The sequence below is a fragment of the Lycorma delicatula genome, chromosome 8 (assembly GCF_047948215.1).
Source record: "Lycorma delicatula isolate Av1 chromosome 8, ASM4794821v1, whole genome shotgun sequence".
NCBI lineage: Eukaryota > Metazoa > Arthropoda > Insecta > Hemiptera > Fulgoridae > Lycorma > Lycorma delicatula.
The window spans coordinates 64,285,067-64,302,688 of NC_134462.1; the positions used below are offsets into that span (position 1 = coordinate 64,285,067).

The window sequence follows — 17,622 nt, forward strand, 5'->3', positions numbered from 1 at the left end:
CAACACTCGCTGATCATGTTGTTTGGGGCTTCTTATATTTTGCAATTCTATGTACTGCATTGTAAGATGCTTGCAAAACATTGCTCAATTATTATGCCTGTTTATAAAAACTACACTTTTGTTGATTTAACTCTCTTAGCTTCCTGTTAAAGTAGTCTCTAGATTTACTAATTACGCTGGGATGAATGGTTTCTAAATGGCATTTCAACTTGCTTAGTAGTGTGCACTCCGGTGCCAAAATGTTCAATCCGGAACACATCATGGCATAAGTAAAACCAGTCCGCCGTAAAGCTGTATCATATTTTTACAATTTTTATGCTTCTTAACACTTGCCGTTGGTTGATGCTATGCCTTCTTCATTTTAATTCTCGCAAAGTTTATTTCTGTGTACTAAAAATTATACATTTTTAAATATGCATACAAAAAAATACTTGAAAAATATCACTTACTTAATTTGATCACAACAATCTTCAAAAAACTAAATCCGAGCAAATTGGACATTTATTTATATGAACACAATGTACCAAAAAGTTGGAGCTGCTAAAACAATTAAGAGACCAGTGTTTCATCATTTAGTTACCATTTACAGAGGCTTCCACAAACTGTAACTAAGTGGTTTGCATCAGCTCTGTTAGATGTTATGTCATATGACATTGAATTGAAAATACAAAGAAAATTATCAATTGTATAATATTCCATGACACCCCTGTAAAGAAGTTGCAGCTCTTCAGAACATTTAGGCACATACTTTGAAAACCACTGAGCTAAAGAATGTTCCATGACACCTCTATGAAGAAGTTGCAGCTCTACAGAGCATTGAGGCACATACTGTGGAAACCACTGTTCGAAAGGATAGTTTATTAAAAACGGATACAATCATTTTTACTGAACAAATAAAATTAGGTTAATTCTGTGTAAAATTTGTTTCTTGTGATGGTTAATGTCCTTATCTGTATGATATGAACACTCTGATAAATAATTCCTATGTGGCAATATCTAAAAATTAATTCTCTGATATGCCAATCTTATTTATATTTTTTTTTGTTTTTGTGGTCGAGTATGCATCCAGTCTGCCTAGCTTTTGTGTTTATTAACATTTGTGTTATTAGGTTGTTGCATGATCTTTTGCGTTTTACTTGTGGTGTTAAAAACAATAAGATAAAGAATTCAAGTGCATGTTATTTCATAATGAATTCATAGTGCATGTTAATAGCTATACTCCTACTCTTACAAATTTGTTATTTTAATTGATAACAGAAAATACATCAATAACATCGACTGATATTCCTGAAGTTCTCATTAGTTGCTAATAGTTTTATACGATAAGATTATATTATAACGAAAAAATATTTTGGAAGTATAACACTTTTCTAGAAAATTGTTATTTTTTAATTTATTAATATTCTGAAGTTAAGCATTTTGTCTGGGTTAATAAATTTTATTGATATTAGGATTAGTTTTGTATTCTCTTTATCCTTTTCTGATTTTCTCTCATCTATTTTTATTGGTATTTTGACAAAAAAAACTCTTTCACCAGTAATATTTAATTCTCATTTTAGGTTTCTTAAAATATCCATCCGTTTACTGGTTTGGATGATTATTAATTATTATCACTATTGTAGATTTAAAAGTAATAAATACTACCCATTTTTTTATCTTTAGTATATCTGGTGTATAATTTTTTTTATAAATAGGAGAAAGTTTATTTTGTTTATTTATTTTATTATCTGGGTAGGTGCTAACGTGGTACTGTGGGGTTAATTTACATATTTTTTACTATGAATCTCATCAGAATCATAATGTAGATCTAGTTTTTTTATTAAAATAAGTGTATAACTACGCTTTTGATAAATTTAACTGAAAAGCAAAAATATTGTTGTTTTGCAGATCAATGTAAAACTAATTTTAAGTTGGTTTAAAATCTGAAGTTCAGTTTAATTTTAAAACTAAAATAAGTAGAATTTATTGCTAGAAGTAGATATATTATCTGATATCTAATATACTACCTTTCTTGGGAAAGAAATAGTGGAAAGGTATAAAATCAGGTGTATATTATTTATTTTGAAAATAAATTTGACATTTTTTCCTATTTTTCATTCATATTGTGCATATAGAAAAATAACTTAACAGCTAAAACGTTTCTCATAATGTGAATTTCTTACATCTGTCGGCTCCAAAAGAAGTGTTTCTGTTCAAACACATAAAAATAAAATATCCTTACTAATTAATAATATTATCCTTCTCGATATATTAGGAATATAGACATGAATTTCAGTGTTCTCTGTTAGCTTGTTTGGTATTATCATATTAAAAAAGAAGATTATAAAGTTTTTTTAACAAAATTGGATATTCCATAAATTCCTAAAAAACAATTGTTAACGTTAGATTTATATAAAAACTTTGCTGGACAAAACTGTATGCAGGGCTATTTTCTGTAACATTATGGATCAATCCATTTGAAGTGACCCAAGGGTGGCTGCTTGACTTATTTAAAGAAATTGAAACTTACCCACTTGTTTCCTACATGTTTCAGGACCTTAAAACTATTTTTATTTTTTTTTAAGTTTTTTTATTTAAGCATTTTACCTGTGGCGGCCATTTTTGTTACAGTGCACACACCTATTTTTGTAATTATAAGCGTTATGGAAAAAATCATAACTATAAAACTATTGGTCCTAGAAGGATGAGGCAAAAAGCAATTTATTCATATTTTCTGAAAGTAAAAGATTGGTCCAGTAGTTTATTGCCTATCTCTCTTCTTTCGATGAGAAAGTGACCAATAAGATTGAATGAGAAAAACTGTGAAAGTTCACTTTCGGTAATTTTTTCAAGAGGCAGGGATGGCATACGCAGTTTGAATTATTTTTTCTATGTAGGGATATGTTAGTAGTTTTATCATAAATAATATTAATGGTGATATACTTAACCCTAAATTTTTATGACATTTTGAAAACTAATTTTTTTTTTAAATTAAAATTTTGGCTTCAAATAACCAATAATTCTGATGGGGTGATAAAAATCTCAACTTTGCAAAACTTACAGGGTTTTTGTAGATGTTTATGGCAAATAAAAAAGTTTCTTGTGTATTATAGTAATAAAAAAGTTATAACCTATCAAAAATGATGAAAAACCTGTTAAGAGCAATACAATTTTGACTCGCTAAATAAGTGCTCCAAGAGGTTTCTTGTATTCTTGGCACTTTAATGTTTTTACACTTATTACTGTAATTAAAATAGATTTGTTTGAACCATTCAACTTCAATGCTCATTTATGCTTGTCAGTTCATTTAGCTTTGCAGTTACAGACTGGTCAGTCTGACATTAGTCAGTGACCTGTTCACATTTTTACAGATTGTCTCAAATCTCATCCTATATTTGGCAGTGTTTATTAAATAAATAAGTTTTATTTAATAATATTATTATATTTGCAAATTTTAAAATCAGTTAGATTTTGTATTACTTTCAAGTAATTTCACATAAAATAATGGAAGAACAGTGTTCCATAGGAATTTATGTGAATGAAGAATGTCATAAAACAGTGTGTGGTAATTCGCTAATTAAAATTTGTGAATTTAGTAATGAAAACCAATAACTTATTTTTTTACATGTTAATTCAGATGTTACTAGTGTTTGTAAATATCATGAGAAGAGTTTTTGTTAAAATTTAGTCACCTGTATGGCCAGTTCTGTTCTGACCCTTCGAGAACTCATAAAAAAACTGTTAAGGAAAACTTAAGACAAATAACATTAGAGCAAGCTCTTACAGAACATACTTTTCCAATTTAACTTTAATTCCTGGAAAGTTTCTTTGTGTTAACTGTTTCAAAAGTATTTTTTCTCACCAGAACAAAGAACTATATGAATGCGAAGACCAAGAGCAATACATTGCCTTGCATCACAATATTGAACAATTGGATGTTGCTTGTAGCATTTTTTGTGTATCACCTCCACCAGAAGAGATATCACAGCTGTTGGTTAACCACACTAAATAATAAACTTTGATTGCTATAAAAACAGGCTTTTTCATTGAAGAATAATTAAAATTCTCCAGCCCCATCAGAATTATTTGTTATTTGAAGCCAACATTTCATTTTTTTAAAAAATTCATACAAATTTAGGAGAGTATATCACCATAAATACTATTTACGGTAAAACTACTTACATATACCTATATAGAAAAAATAATTCAAACTGTGTATGCCATCCTTTTGCCTCTTGAAAAAAATTGCCAACAGTGAAATTTCACCAGTTTTAATGTTCAACTTTATTGGTAATTTTCTCATAAAAAGAAGAGAGATAGGTAAATAAACTACCAATCTTTTACCTTGAGAAAATAGGAATAAATTGCTTTTTGCCTCATCCTTCCAGGATCAATAGCTTTCTAGTTATGATTTTTTCCGTAACCCTTACAATTACAAACATAGGTGTGTGCACTGTAACATAAATGGCCGCCATAGGTAAACTGCTTAAATAAATAGTTTTAAGGTCCTAAAACATGTAGGAAAGAAGTGGGTAAGTTTCAATTTTTTTTTAATTGGTCAAGCAAGCAGCTTATGTTTTTTTGGGACACTTCAAATGGATTGACCCATATTTTAAGTTAATTTAACAATAACAGTTAGTTAATAAAATGATAAAGAAGGCCTGTTGCACCCGTCCATGAAATTCCTTTATTCTACAGACATACTTTTATTTGCTTCTTTGTGAATATTATTATTTTTTTTAATCTTTTACTTTTTTATTTTCAGCTCAAAAATGATAGCTCCTAAAAACAGATCTGACAGTGGAAATCATCCTTTAATCACTGTACCAGTACAGCCTCAAAACATTCCATTTCTTGGATATCCTTCAGCTGTCCCGAGCAGTTCGCATGGGTCTCCACAGTTTACACCAAACATCCAGAATTCTGGTGTTTTGCAGTTTAATCCAGAAAATGGCACTCCAAATAATCAGAATGTACAGTTAGTACAGTTAAATCAAAATGGTGGCTTTGTACCATATCCTGGCCCTAATAATAATCAGTTTGGGTATTTTGTTCCTGCTAATTTACTTCCAATGCCTCAACAACAAGTTCAAAATAATCCCTTCATACCAGTAATACCACCTAGTATGAACAGTCAACAGGATAAAATTAGTTCAGCATCACAGGCAGTTTCAACTGTACAGCAGAACGGTCAAGTTTTTCAGATCATACAGAATGGGCAACAACAGCAGCAGCAGCAGCAGCAGCAACTACAGCAAAATAAAGTAAATCCACAAACTATGTCAGCTGTTACTGGTCCAGATGGTACAGTATATCATATTATGCAGACCAATTCAAACTTCAGTGTTCCAGAGAAAATGAATACACCGCCTCAACTTCAACCTCAACCTGTTCAAGCAATTCAGCAGAATGGTCAAGTATTTCAACTCGTGCAGAATGATCAAGGAAAAAATACAAATTCTCCAACAATCTGTCCAACATCTTTTACATCTGTTCAACAGAATGGCCAAGTTTTCCAGATGTTACAAAGTGATCAGGGAAAAATAATGTCTCCTCAAAGCATTTCAACTATACAGCAAAATGGCCAGATTTTCCAGGTTGTTCAGGGGGATCAAGGGAGAAATGGTGCACCTTCTACTATTCAGCCTATTCAACAAAACAATCAGGTATTCCAGATTATGCAAAATGATCAAGGAAAAAGTAGGAGTCAGACTATTTCAGCTATTCAACAAAATGGTCAGATTTATCAAATTGTGCAAAATAGTCAAGAAAAAATGACAACTTCTCAACCGATTCAATCAATTCAACAAAATGGTCAGATTTTTCAAATTGTCCCAAGCAATCAAGGAAAAGTTACCACAATCCCAAGTAATGTCCATCCAGTACAACAAACTGGGCCTAATATTTTTCAGATAGTACAGAAAAATAATGAAGGAAAGATTAAGAATAATAAAAATGCTTCTAGTGGAAAGAATGCTTACAAAATAATACAAAGTGGTAAAGATAAAGTTGCTATTCCACAAACTGATAAACCGAATGGACAGGTTTTAAGACTTTTACCAAACAGTAAGGAAACTGGGAAAAGTTCTAGAAAATTACAACTAGCTCAAAAGATTGGAAGATATCAGAGTAGATCTGTTGAAGAAACTGGTAATAATTCTTCTGCAATTTCACCTTTTCAACAGAACAGTCAAATTTTTCAAATTTTACCAAGTGGAGAAGATAAAATTTCAAGCCCACAAATCATTTCATCACCTAATGGTCAGATTTTCCAAATTATGGCGAATGAACAGAATAAATTGATAACCTCACAGCCCGTCTCAAATTTACCAAACAATCAAATAGTACAACTGGTCCAGAATGAACAGAATAAAATAAACGTTTCTCAGTCCCTTCCAAATTTACCAAATGGTCAGTTATTGTCTGCTGTTCACAATAATCCATTTGTACAAGTTGGGCAGGGTGGTCATGATAAGCCTGTTCCACAAACAATAGTTGGGCCAAACGGACAGCTTTACCAGCTGGTCCAAAATGAACAGAACAAAGCTACACCACCACTACCTCCACCTCCACCTCCACCTCCACCTCCTGCAAACCCTCAAATTATTCAAGTCTTACAGAATAATCAAGATAAAGTTACAACTGCTGGACAGATTTATCAACTAGTACAAACTGACCAAAGTAAAATTCGTGGAGGTCAAGTTTATCAACTTTTATCAAATGATCAGAATAAAATTATTTCTCAACCTGGTGTGACTGTAGTTAACCAAATTCCTTCAAGTCAAATGAACCAGATCGTTACATCTAGTAGCAATAGCAATACTCCAATAGCAATTGCACCTCAGATGGCAGTGTCATCTACTACGTCTGTAAACAATTTTACTGTTAATTCCGAGCTAAAGAAAATGGATTATCCAGTTTCAGTTTCACAAACTTCTACTGCTTCTGCCACTCCTGTTATGTCAACTATATCTCAGCAGCCTATTACTTCAATACCTTCTGCTCTTTTCACTCAAGCACAGAATAATTTTAGACCTATTTTAACAGCATCTAGTGCACAATTACCACAGCAGATTATTGGGGATGAAAAAAACAATACTATACCAAATATTATATCTGCAACAGTATGTGATGATTCTGGTCAGCAGTCAGTTGCTTCATTTATTAGAATCTCGCCATCATCAGTTCCAGTAATCCGTAAAAAAACATTTAAACCAATTGCTCCTGCTCCTGCATCGTTTAAAAATGACTTAATATTTCTAAAAGATTCTATTAAAAAAGAAAGTAGAGGGGCTGCATTATATCGTCCTCCTTCACCTATTACACGAAAAAATTGTCACGTTATACCATCTGAACAATTACCAGGATTGAATGAAGATGTACTTTATCATGATGGGAAAGGATATTACTATTTTTTTCAAAAGATGAAGTATAGAAACAGAAATCAACATAGTGATCAGAAGTGAGTATTAATATTATTTATTTATTTTTATTAATAAATTTGATAATGTTTTCTTACAGGTAAGCTTTGCTTCTTTACTGAAACCAAAGGTCTTAAATATGTATTTATGTGTGTTCATCAGCCTGAAAATCCTTCAGTTACTATAGGCTTTTACAGAAACTTTTAACAGCACATACTTGTCCATGGTTAAAAATTAAAAGTTGTTTCCCAGTTCCATTTTTTCTTCTTTTATTAAGGTGAAAATTTCTAAATGTGATTGAACTAAATAATACTTTCTTGTTTATTTTAGTAACACCTTAATAATAATTTATTTTTATCTTGCTTTACAATATCTTGCTTTAAAGATACTGTCAATAAAGTCTTTAAAAAAAGACATGAGAAAAGAAAATTTATAAAACAATATACCTGCAGTCTATCATGTTTTACTGTATATTTATTCAAAAGGTATAAGAAATGGGTGTACAGTTAAGTTACTGAAACTAATTGTATAATACACCCAATACCCCCTTTGCTATAGAAAGCAGAATGAAAGAAAACATTTTCAGTAAATAGATTAGTTTTCCCTGACCATTGTTTAACAGCAGTATTTTAATACTTTTGAAATTCAATAATTTTAATTAACAGCGATGTTGTGAAAAGGTTTTGAAGAAAAGAAAATTATAAATAAATCGCTGGGAATCTCTGTCGTCTATTAGAAAAGAGTATATACAGGGGTAGAAGTACACAGTGAAACAGCTAAACAGTGTTATTCATATTGCGTAGAAATAGTTAACAGTAGTGACAAGAAGCAAACTACAGCGTTGCCAACATGGGAATTTATTTAGTACTGATGATGTAGAATACCTTATATACTGTCTGTTTAATTATCAGCCATTTTAAGTAATTATTAGGTAGAATGTTACTTAAGTTACAGGTTCTGCGAGTTTCATTATATAAGGAAAATCATTTAAATGCAGTTGTGATATAATTTTGATAATCATTACAGGTTCTTATGGTAGAGGAAAATTCCTTTATTACAGTTCATCAGTTTTTTCATCACCCTTGGAATCTGTTGTTATCAACAGTAATAACATTAATATTATAAGCACTATCTGTTCTTATAGCACACATTTTTCTGTCTTCTCTTTTTTTTTACTTAGTTTCATATGTCTCAGTTGTAAAGATGTTATGGTGTTGAATTTCCCTCAAAGATGTCTTTCTAAGGTATCTGAGGTGTCTCTGTATTGTACTTGGAAACAATTCACTATTGACGATTTAATTTATGAAGGTAGGACGTAATCTGTGAACTATGTGAGCTTTAAACTAAAAATTTTCAACTGTTTATATTTTATTGATTTTTGTTCATTTTCTAATATTATGTCTTACAGTTTCAATCTCAACATGTTTGTAACAAATTATTTTATTAACCGATTCTGCGTTTTGCTTTTATTAAATTAGAGTTTGATACCAGGTTATAAAGTGAATTATAATACAGAGCATTGTCTAGCATTAATGTAATTATAAGTGGTAATATCAAAATATACAGTAATTAATAATAAAGGAATAAGAAAAAATGTCATTTCTTAATGAAGAAATGAATGTACAGAAAGATAAAACAGTAGATAACTATTGTAACTGTTATTATAATTAGTTACTACCAAAATAATTCTACAAGAATTGTTTTGTTATATTATGCCTATTTAATGACTTATCATTGTTTATGTATATTTAAAAACCCTACCTTCAGACTGATAAAAATTGCCGTTTAAATTTGAAGGTATATAGAAATTTAAAGATTTGGTTTGAGGTGTTAATTTGTAGCAAAACAATCATGAAATCAAAATTTCATGTTGGCTGTAAAGTGAAGGTCCATGACAAAATACATCTGAATATGTTTCTTATACCTTAAATGTCTGTTGTGTTTTTAGTCAAGTTAAAGCATATGTATGACCTGTTCTTTTTCAATGAGAAAACTACAAACACAAACTTGCTGGATATGGTAGAAATTTTTCTGATTCCACAGTTGAATACAGGTAACCAGTGAGCAAGGATACTTACATTTACAGTAAGGCAGTCTGTACTACCATACAGAAATCTAAGATTTCTACATTAACTTTCCCAGATTAGTGGATTAGTCAAGCTGGTCCACTTGCATGGCTGCCTTATTTACTGGATTTGATGCCACTTAGGTTTTTTGTACGGAGAAGTTTTTATTTTCTCCTTAGCTTCCAGTCTTGTTGGTTTCAAAAATGAAATTGTCAAAGTCAGTATTTCAAAGATTGAATTACCAAAATTCAGTTGCAGAAGTAATACTGTAAATGCAGTATCAAGTTTAGCAAGAAATCAATTTCAGGTGAAATGTCTGCCATACTACCAACGTTGCTCATATCAAACTAAAGTGACATTTTTCTTCTTTCTTTATTTTATGGAAATTATTATTTTTTTGCTTCAAAATGATAACTAATCCTATTAGTATTCTAAGTAAACTTCACACATCTTCAGAGCTGTAAAATCCTTTTCAAATCATACTCAATAAAATTTTATTGGCTAATGTATATATTTAATGAATATTATTTCAATAGAATTTTGTTTCATAGAAAAAAATACTTTTTATATTGAAATTATTTTTAAAAAATTAGGTAATATTAATTATTGAAATTTGTATATGAAACTACTCCAGATTTAACAGGAAATTGTCTGAAGCATTGTGGGTTTTAACTGAAGGCCTGCTGAACATTATTTTGTCATTCAATCTGAGTATTATTTACTGTATGGTAAGTGTAAGATAAGGTTTTTATTATATTCTACACTCACATGAAGCAACAATTTTTTTCTAATAGATGACCAAGATTCTTAGCAGTTTTAATGAAAATTCTTCTTTCTCATAACATTTTTTCCATCCTATACATAATTAAAATTATGTAATACCATAATACTATTTTAAAACAGATGCATTGCAAAAACTTTTTCTCTGTATTGACCCCAATATAGAATTTTTTTTAAATACTGAATCCTTTCATTAACATTTTTCTTAAAAGTTGTTGAAAAATAGATATTTGATAATGGATTCTTAATTGCAAAGATATCTTCCAGGATTAATTCTCCTTTCCATTTTTTTTTTTTTTTTACTCATGATAAAATCAAAGTATAAACTATTAACTGATCTTTCACTTGATGTGAAGAATGAAACAGAGTTCAAAGAGACTCACTAATTTTTAGGCAAGTTTCTTTGCAATATTATCTTAGTAATATTTTAATTAAATTCAAACTGCAAATCACACATTAACCTTTCCTTTAATCAGCATTCTGTTCTCAGCTTCTAAGTAGATTTAGAGTATAATGAAGTTAGGAAGTGCTTCATAACAGAAAGGAGTATATTGAATTTCACTACCTGTTTGGTATATTGATTAAGTTTGTTCTGTGTTCATTTAATATAGCAAACTGGTGAATGGTAAGTATTTTGCTGATCAGCTATGATTACAACTATTTCATGATGTTGCACAGTTTTGTTCTATCCTATTTAAAGATCTATTCAATTGGATTTGATTTGGCTTGTGGTTATTAGTCTGGTTGGATAATTTGTATTTAATAACATTGTCTCATAATTGGCAGCTTGAGATGACTTGAGTTACAGACAGTTGGTTATGAGAGATAATTCTCCAATAAATTAATTCAACTATTTATTTCCCTCTTACACTACCAATTTCTTTTTTTTTTTATGTATGTTACAGATTATTACGTTGTATAAGACAATCTTGCCGTGCTATTGCTTCAATGACTGCTGGTGAAAAAAATGCTTCAATACGTCATGGACTTTGGTATCATAATCATGATCCATTAACACCAGAACAACAGTTAGAAAGAAAAGAAAGGTTACTGGCTATTAATCGTATGAAATTACGTATTAGAAAGGAAATGAATGCACCTATTCAAAACATATATAAAGAAGAAATGGAAAAGTAATTTTTCATATTTGTATTAGTAATGTAATTTTATTTTATTTTTTTACAGGTATTAATTGTAGCTTTCATATATCTTACTGATTATATTTAAGGTTTTACAATTTTATTTTATTATTTATTGAATATTTAATTGTACTTTGATTCTTGTTGTGTTTGACAGGTTAAAATAAGATGTCTTTTAACATTTCATTAAAATGCTTATGATTACAACTTATATTTCAGCCTTTCTTTCTGTTAGAAATCGTGGCAAATTGTGAACCATAAATTTAACAAGTAAATATGGTTGTTTGGTTATCATATAAGGAAAATATTGTAATTCAAAGATTTTTACCTTTTCAAAAATTATTCGCTGATACATAATCTTTTTTAATTGTTGAGTATTTAAAAGTTGAAAGAAAGATTTTAATTTCCACATTATTAATATGTCACAGATTTTTCCCATTACTTACAATTTCCAGGCTGTTGTTGCCAAAAATACTCCAAGAAAATTGTGTTGCCTTGCTCTGTGTTCTAGACATTTTCTTCTTGGCGCTACACTCCAGGGTAAGCCTAGGCCTCCTCAACAATTAATTTTCCATCTCTTTCTATCCTTCACCCTCAACTTCATCTATCCCAATCTTTGTCTACCCCTTTTTTTTTACAGTGTATAATTTTGCATTAATATTTTTTTGGGTATGTATATTTCACATCATTGTCCGTAGCCATAATTATGTTCTATTTTTGTCATTTACCCAGTCTTATTCCAGACTCTTCCTTTGGATGCATAAGAGGTTCTTTTTACATTAATAGAACTGTCAACACTACGACCAACCACCAACCTGGAGGTCCAGGGACTCTTCAGTCGGGTTACTGTGGATGATATTTGAATGCATAGCCACTAGTTCATATACCTTAAGGCAGATGAAAGGCAATGATACATCACTTCACAAACCACTTATGAATAATTTATAAATAATTACCACAGGATTTAAAATACAAATTCCAACATGCCTATGCAGTCATACAAGCGAAGGCGTAATATATTATCATATTTATTGCATCTTTAATTATAAATTCTACTAAATTTTTGTTGATGAAGTTCAGTAGTCAGATTATTTAAAACTATTAACTTTTAAAATGACAAACAAAAATAATTATATAAATAGAATGTTTTTACTAATTTATATAAGTACATTTATAATCACTCATTCAACCTTCTTCAATGACTGATGCTGTTCTTATTCTGGTGTCAGGCGATTTTATTGTTGGTGATCTTATAAACACATCACAAAATATGTAATATTTTGAATAAACAGCTTAGGTACATTTAATATTTTAATTATAATTTTACCTAATTAGAAGAAATAATTATCAACATTAACATTAGCTGATACAAGGGTGAAAATAGCAGTTGCTGTAGGTGGTCGGAAAAGCAACTGAAAACATTTTGGTGTAAGTTATTAAAAAAATTTATTTATAAAACTGTTTTTTTTTGTCATTTCAAAAGTTTATATTTTTAAATAATAACATATAAATCATTTGTTATAAACATTATTGTTGAAAAAATTCTAATTGATAAAAGAATGTTGTGTTTATGATAATAGTTTTGATAAAAAAAAATAATGCAAAGTATACGTATGTTCTGTTATTTTAAACTTACACAGTCATGTTTCTATTAGAATGTAAATACATTAATCAGTGCTAATTGGCCACTATTTATCTATTTTTTTAGGTATTTGAAACAAAAAATAAACATATTAGAATATTGAATTAGTGTTAGTCAGTGATAAGTTGGTTTATGATGTTGGTTTATGTACTTTAAACAATGCTGATTTACACCATTACTTTAAACTTATAGAAGATCAATTTTTTTTATTTACCTAAATTTAAGATCAATTACAAAAATTAAAACAGATTAACAAAATTTATATTGTAATCCGAAATCATTCTTCCCCTTTAAATTACATAAATATGATAATTGAATCTTATTATCTAAGATACTAATTTTGGCAGTTTTCCTCTCTGTTATTCATTTTCTTTTTAATAAATTATTATTTGACTATTGCCTGTGATGAACACCATCACTCTTTATCAATTTATTATATATATATATATATATATATGTGTGTGTGTGTGTGTGTGTGTGTGTAAGCATTTTTTTTTTGTAATAGGTTTTTAAAAAGTGTAGAGAGTTCTGGTTATAAACCAGCTAATGTATTGTTAGATGAAGATATCTGTACTTTAGATGAAAAAGAATTTGTTGATACGTTACTTGCAAGAGAATTAAGTAAAGAAGAACAAGAAACAACCATTGCAATGAGTGTGAAAAAGAGACCTCGATCAACAATAAATACTAAACCAATAGTAGATGCTACTGATAACATTGTAGATAATGAGGATGATGATGAAAATGATGCCAATTATGGTCCATCAACATCAGTTGTTCCAAGAAAGAGAAAGAAAAGAGGAAGACCTAGAAAAAAGAATAATATGTCGGGTGAAACTGAAACATCTACAGATTCTTTTCAGGTTTGTATATATTTATACTTATTTTACCGAAATTAATCTTTTTAAGAATTATTCCTCTATACTGTTAAATTATATTTTTAATTTTATTAATATAAATTACCTATTACAGAATATTGAATTAAGATATATCTTAACTTAATTTTACCATGAAGGTACTTTCACAGGATCCCCCTTCCTCAGTTTTGATTGAAATAATTTAGTAAATAATTTTTAGTGCTTTCATAGTAAAATTAAGGTAATGTGTCTTTTCTTAATATTGTGTACTAGGTGGTTTGTATTAATAAAATTTAAAATATTATGTATACTTATATTTTTTTTGTTAGCAATTTTTTATAACAATCTATTTGTTCTGGTTTATTAGGATTTCAGAACGACTTGATAATAAAAAATTTACATTGTTAGAAATTTTACTTTCTTAACCCTAGAAGCAACAGTTGTAAAATACTGTATTGGTATACCTATTTATTTAATTTTGCAGAATTTTTTTTAACTAGCTTTGATTATGCTGGATATAAACATAAATTAGTAGTATTATGTATAATTTTACAGCTAATTTTATTATATATAATTTTTAGCTAATTTTTTTTTATATACATCAAGCATGTTGGAAGTGAGAAATTTAAAATGTAAACAAAATTAATAAGCAAAAATAAAAGATGTTTGGAGTAAAGTTAAAGGGTTATATCAAGGAAATATGTAAAATTTACACCTTATAGACCATGTTTCAATGATTAAATTTTCAGAATATTTGACCTAACTTAAAATTTACAATAGGAGCAGAGTTTTGTGGCTGTGATGCTAGTAGTACCAACACCTCTTGCACTAAGTTAATTTTATTTTCCTGTGGTTTTACAAATTCCAATTGTAAGTTTTTACAGTATTTATTATTATTAACCACACATAAATTCTTATTCAGTAAATCACTTCAGATACATTTAGAATTTATATCCAATTCATAATTTGAATTGTCCTGTTTGCTAATTTCTAAAAAATCTGAATTATTATTTTTGCTTTCATTTAATTCATGTAATATAAATGAAATGTCACTTTCATAGTAATTATATTACTATGTGTAATAGTAAAATAAGAGGACTGTTGAGAAAGTTTTCAACCTGATAAAGAAAACACAAGATTTTACAGAAATATATTTTATTTTTCAATGTAGTAGTCACATTGCAATTCATTATATTTAGACCAATGACTTATAAATTTTTTAATACTCATAGTACAATGCAATTTTTCCAATTCTAAAAAAAATAAACAATCGTTTCAGTTTTGACTTCATCACCTTCATCCACCAAGCCATTTCTTTAGTTAAGTGGCCCAAACAAATGAAAATCACAGGGCAATAGGTTCGGCCAGTAGGGAGGATGATAAAGTTGAGTTCAGTACATTTTTTCTAGTTTTGAGACCACTAGAGCTGCACTATGGGACCTAGTATTATTGTGGAGGAGGATGGCCTCTCGAATCAGTTGGTCTCTTCTTTTGCAGCAATATGCAACCCTCACCTTTTACATTAGCTTGCAGTAGTGAGCAGCATTGATTTTGCATTGCTCATGCAAATCGATGAGCAAAATGCCTCACCAGTCGAAAAAAATTGTTGATAGAACCTTGCCAGCTGACAGTTGAGTCTTGGCTTTCACTGGGGCTGCCTCCCCTTTCCTCCACCTCCCATACTGGCTTGTTTTGACTGGGAAGTGTAATGGTGGACCTACATTTCATCGCAGGTGACTCAGCTCAAAAATGCATCACCTTCTTTCACAAACCTTGTTGTAAGCCTCTGACAGACCTCAAAATATCTCAATTTCTGATCTGCAGTCAAAAGGCAAGGGACCCATCTGGCACTCACTTTTCGGAACTGTAGATCATTTTTGATGATTACTTGATAGCTCCCACAACTTATTCCAACCTGTTCTGCAATTTCAGATACTCTCACCCATTGATCGTCTTCAAGAATGTCACAAACTACGCAAATGTTTTCATCTGTAATGCTCTTTCGAGGACAGCGATTGTGTTGCTTATTTTCCACTCATTCTCATCCTTCCTTGAACTCTTTATGCCAGGCAAACGCACAAGTCCTTGACAATGTTTGGTTCCTGAACTGTGCAGTCAATCTAGAAAATTTCCATTGCTTGAACTCCTTCACAAGCATGAAATTTTATAATTATGCGTTGCACAGTGGAGAGGTGTGCCTATTGCTCCGACATTGTGAGCATTACTGATGTGTTGCCAACTCTCCCCATTCCTAATGACTCCACCCAAGCATACTAGAAACACGCGCCCAGTCCTATCAACCACAGATGCTCAGGAACAAAAATCCTGTTTATATTTGATTTACCATCGTAAAATGGCATTGTGAATTTTTTTGACAGTGTTATTGGTTATAGCAGTTTTTGGATGCAAGCATTCATCATCTTGAATAGGTGTACTACCACATTTAAATTCAATAGCCTACTTTTTTACCATCAAAATGAAGGGGAAGATTCCTTAAAGTGGAATCTTAACTTTTTCTTTGTCCATTAGGGTTAAACCGTTTAAAAAATATACTTTATTAATGGCTCAATTTTAAATTACCATTTTTCAAAAAATTAAAAAAAATCTTGCTTTATTTGATTGCCAGTAACATGCAACAAAAGGCATGCATCTGAAACTACCCAGCAGTACATCTAAAGGATCATATTTTACCTCCTCTGTGTCAGGCCGAGAACATTTTCCAAATGACCCTTATTCAATTTATTATGATGCAAACTCAGGCAAATCTGTATATAAATTGGTGGTTTGTTACAATCAATAGCAATTAAAGTAATGTATTCAAAACATTGTCACATGCATAACAATAGATATGAGAAATTTTTTTGCCATTTCAACTTCTCTATTTATACTTTGGAAATAGATAGTGCTTGATCTGTTGGCAGTGATAGTCCAATCATATTTGCGTCAGTTGCTATGCATAACCTAATTGAAATGAATACTAAAATAAGCAATCCTCTGAAGTGCAAGTTGGCAGATAGTATTTTGTAAAGAAGAAAAATAAATCTGTTGTTTAATTCCACAAAGAAATGTGTGATGTTTATAAACTAGATGTTGTATGTAAATGTAATGCCTGTAGATAATGTAGTTTTTATCAAGAAGGATAGTGACTTTTTGAAAAAAGTGAATGAAATAATTTACAAAAGCAGATGCTTTACAATTTAAAGATTATTAAATCAATTTCCAAACGTTTCATGATCAGTAATTTACAACATTTGACAGAAAACTGGGTATCAAAACAGCTCTTTCTTAAGAAAAAAAAAGGTCTTGAATATTGATTACGATGTTTAATTGAAGCTAAAAATAGAAATACAAGGGCTATTTGGAAATTAACTTCTGGTCCTCTGTATTGTGCAAATGAATGGGGGTAGTGATTCTTCCTTCACAGTTGAATAGTCTGGTTCAGTGCAGTTCTAATACTGTTATTGGAAATATCTCTCGCTTATTTGTTCCAGTAAAATCTCATTCAAAATTGCTGTTGTCATAGAAAATTCTGCCAACTGTGAAGTGCATGCCATCATTCATTCCTTCATGCAAAATCTTGTCAGCTGCTGAAATTCATCATGAACTTTGTGCAATATATGGAGGGAATATCATGAGTGACAGTGGTGTTGTATGTCTCAGGAAGGTCGAAAACATTCATGATAGTGAAAGAAGTGGTTGACCCTCTATTTTCACAGATGAACCTGGTTGCAAGTGTTA

General features: G+C 30.1%; 1 protein-coding gene across 1 annotated transcript in view; it reads left to right on the forward strand.

Annotated features, from left to right (window-relative positions):
- Positions 1-17,622, forward strand: part of LOC142328918 (uncharacterized) — a 92,185-nt gene that overhangs the window by 62,583 nt on the left and 11,980 nt on the right. The window contains exons 17-19 of the mRNA XM_075373084.1: positions 4,745-7,441; positions 11,152-11,379; positions 13,533-13,890. Of these exons, the coding sequence (XP_075229199.1) occupies positions 4,745-7,441; positions 11,152-11,379; positions 13,533-13,890 (3,283 nt within the window). The remainder of the gene's footprint in view (positions 1-4,744; positions 7,442-11,151; positions 11,380-13,532; positions 13,891-17,622) is intronic.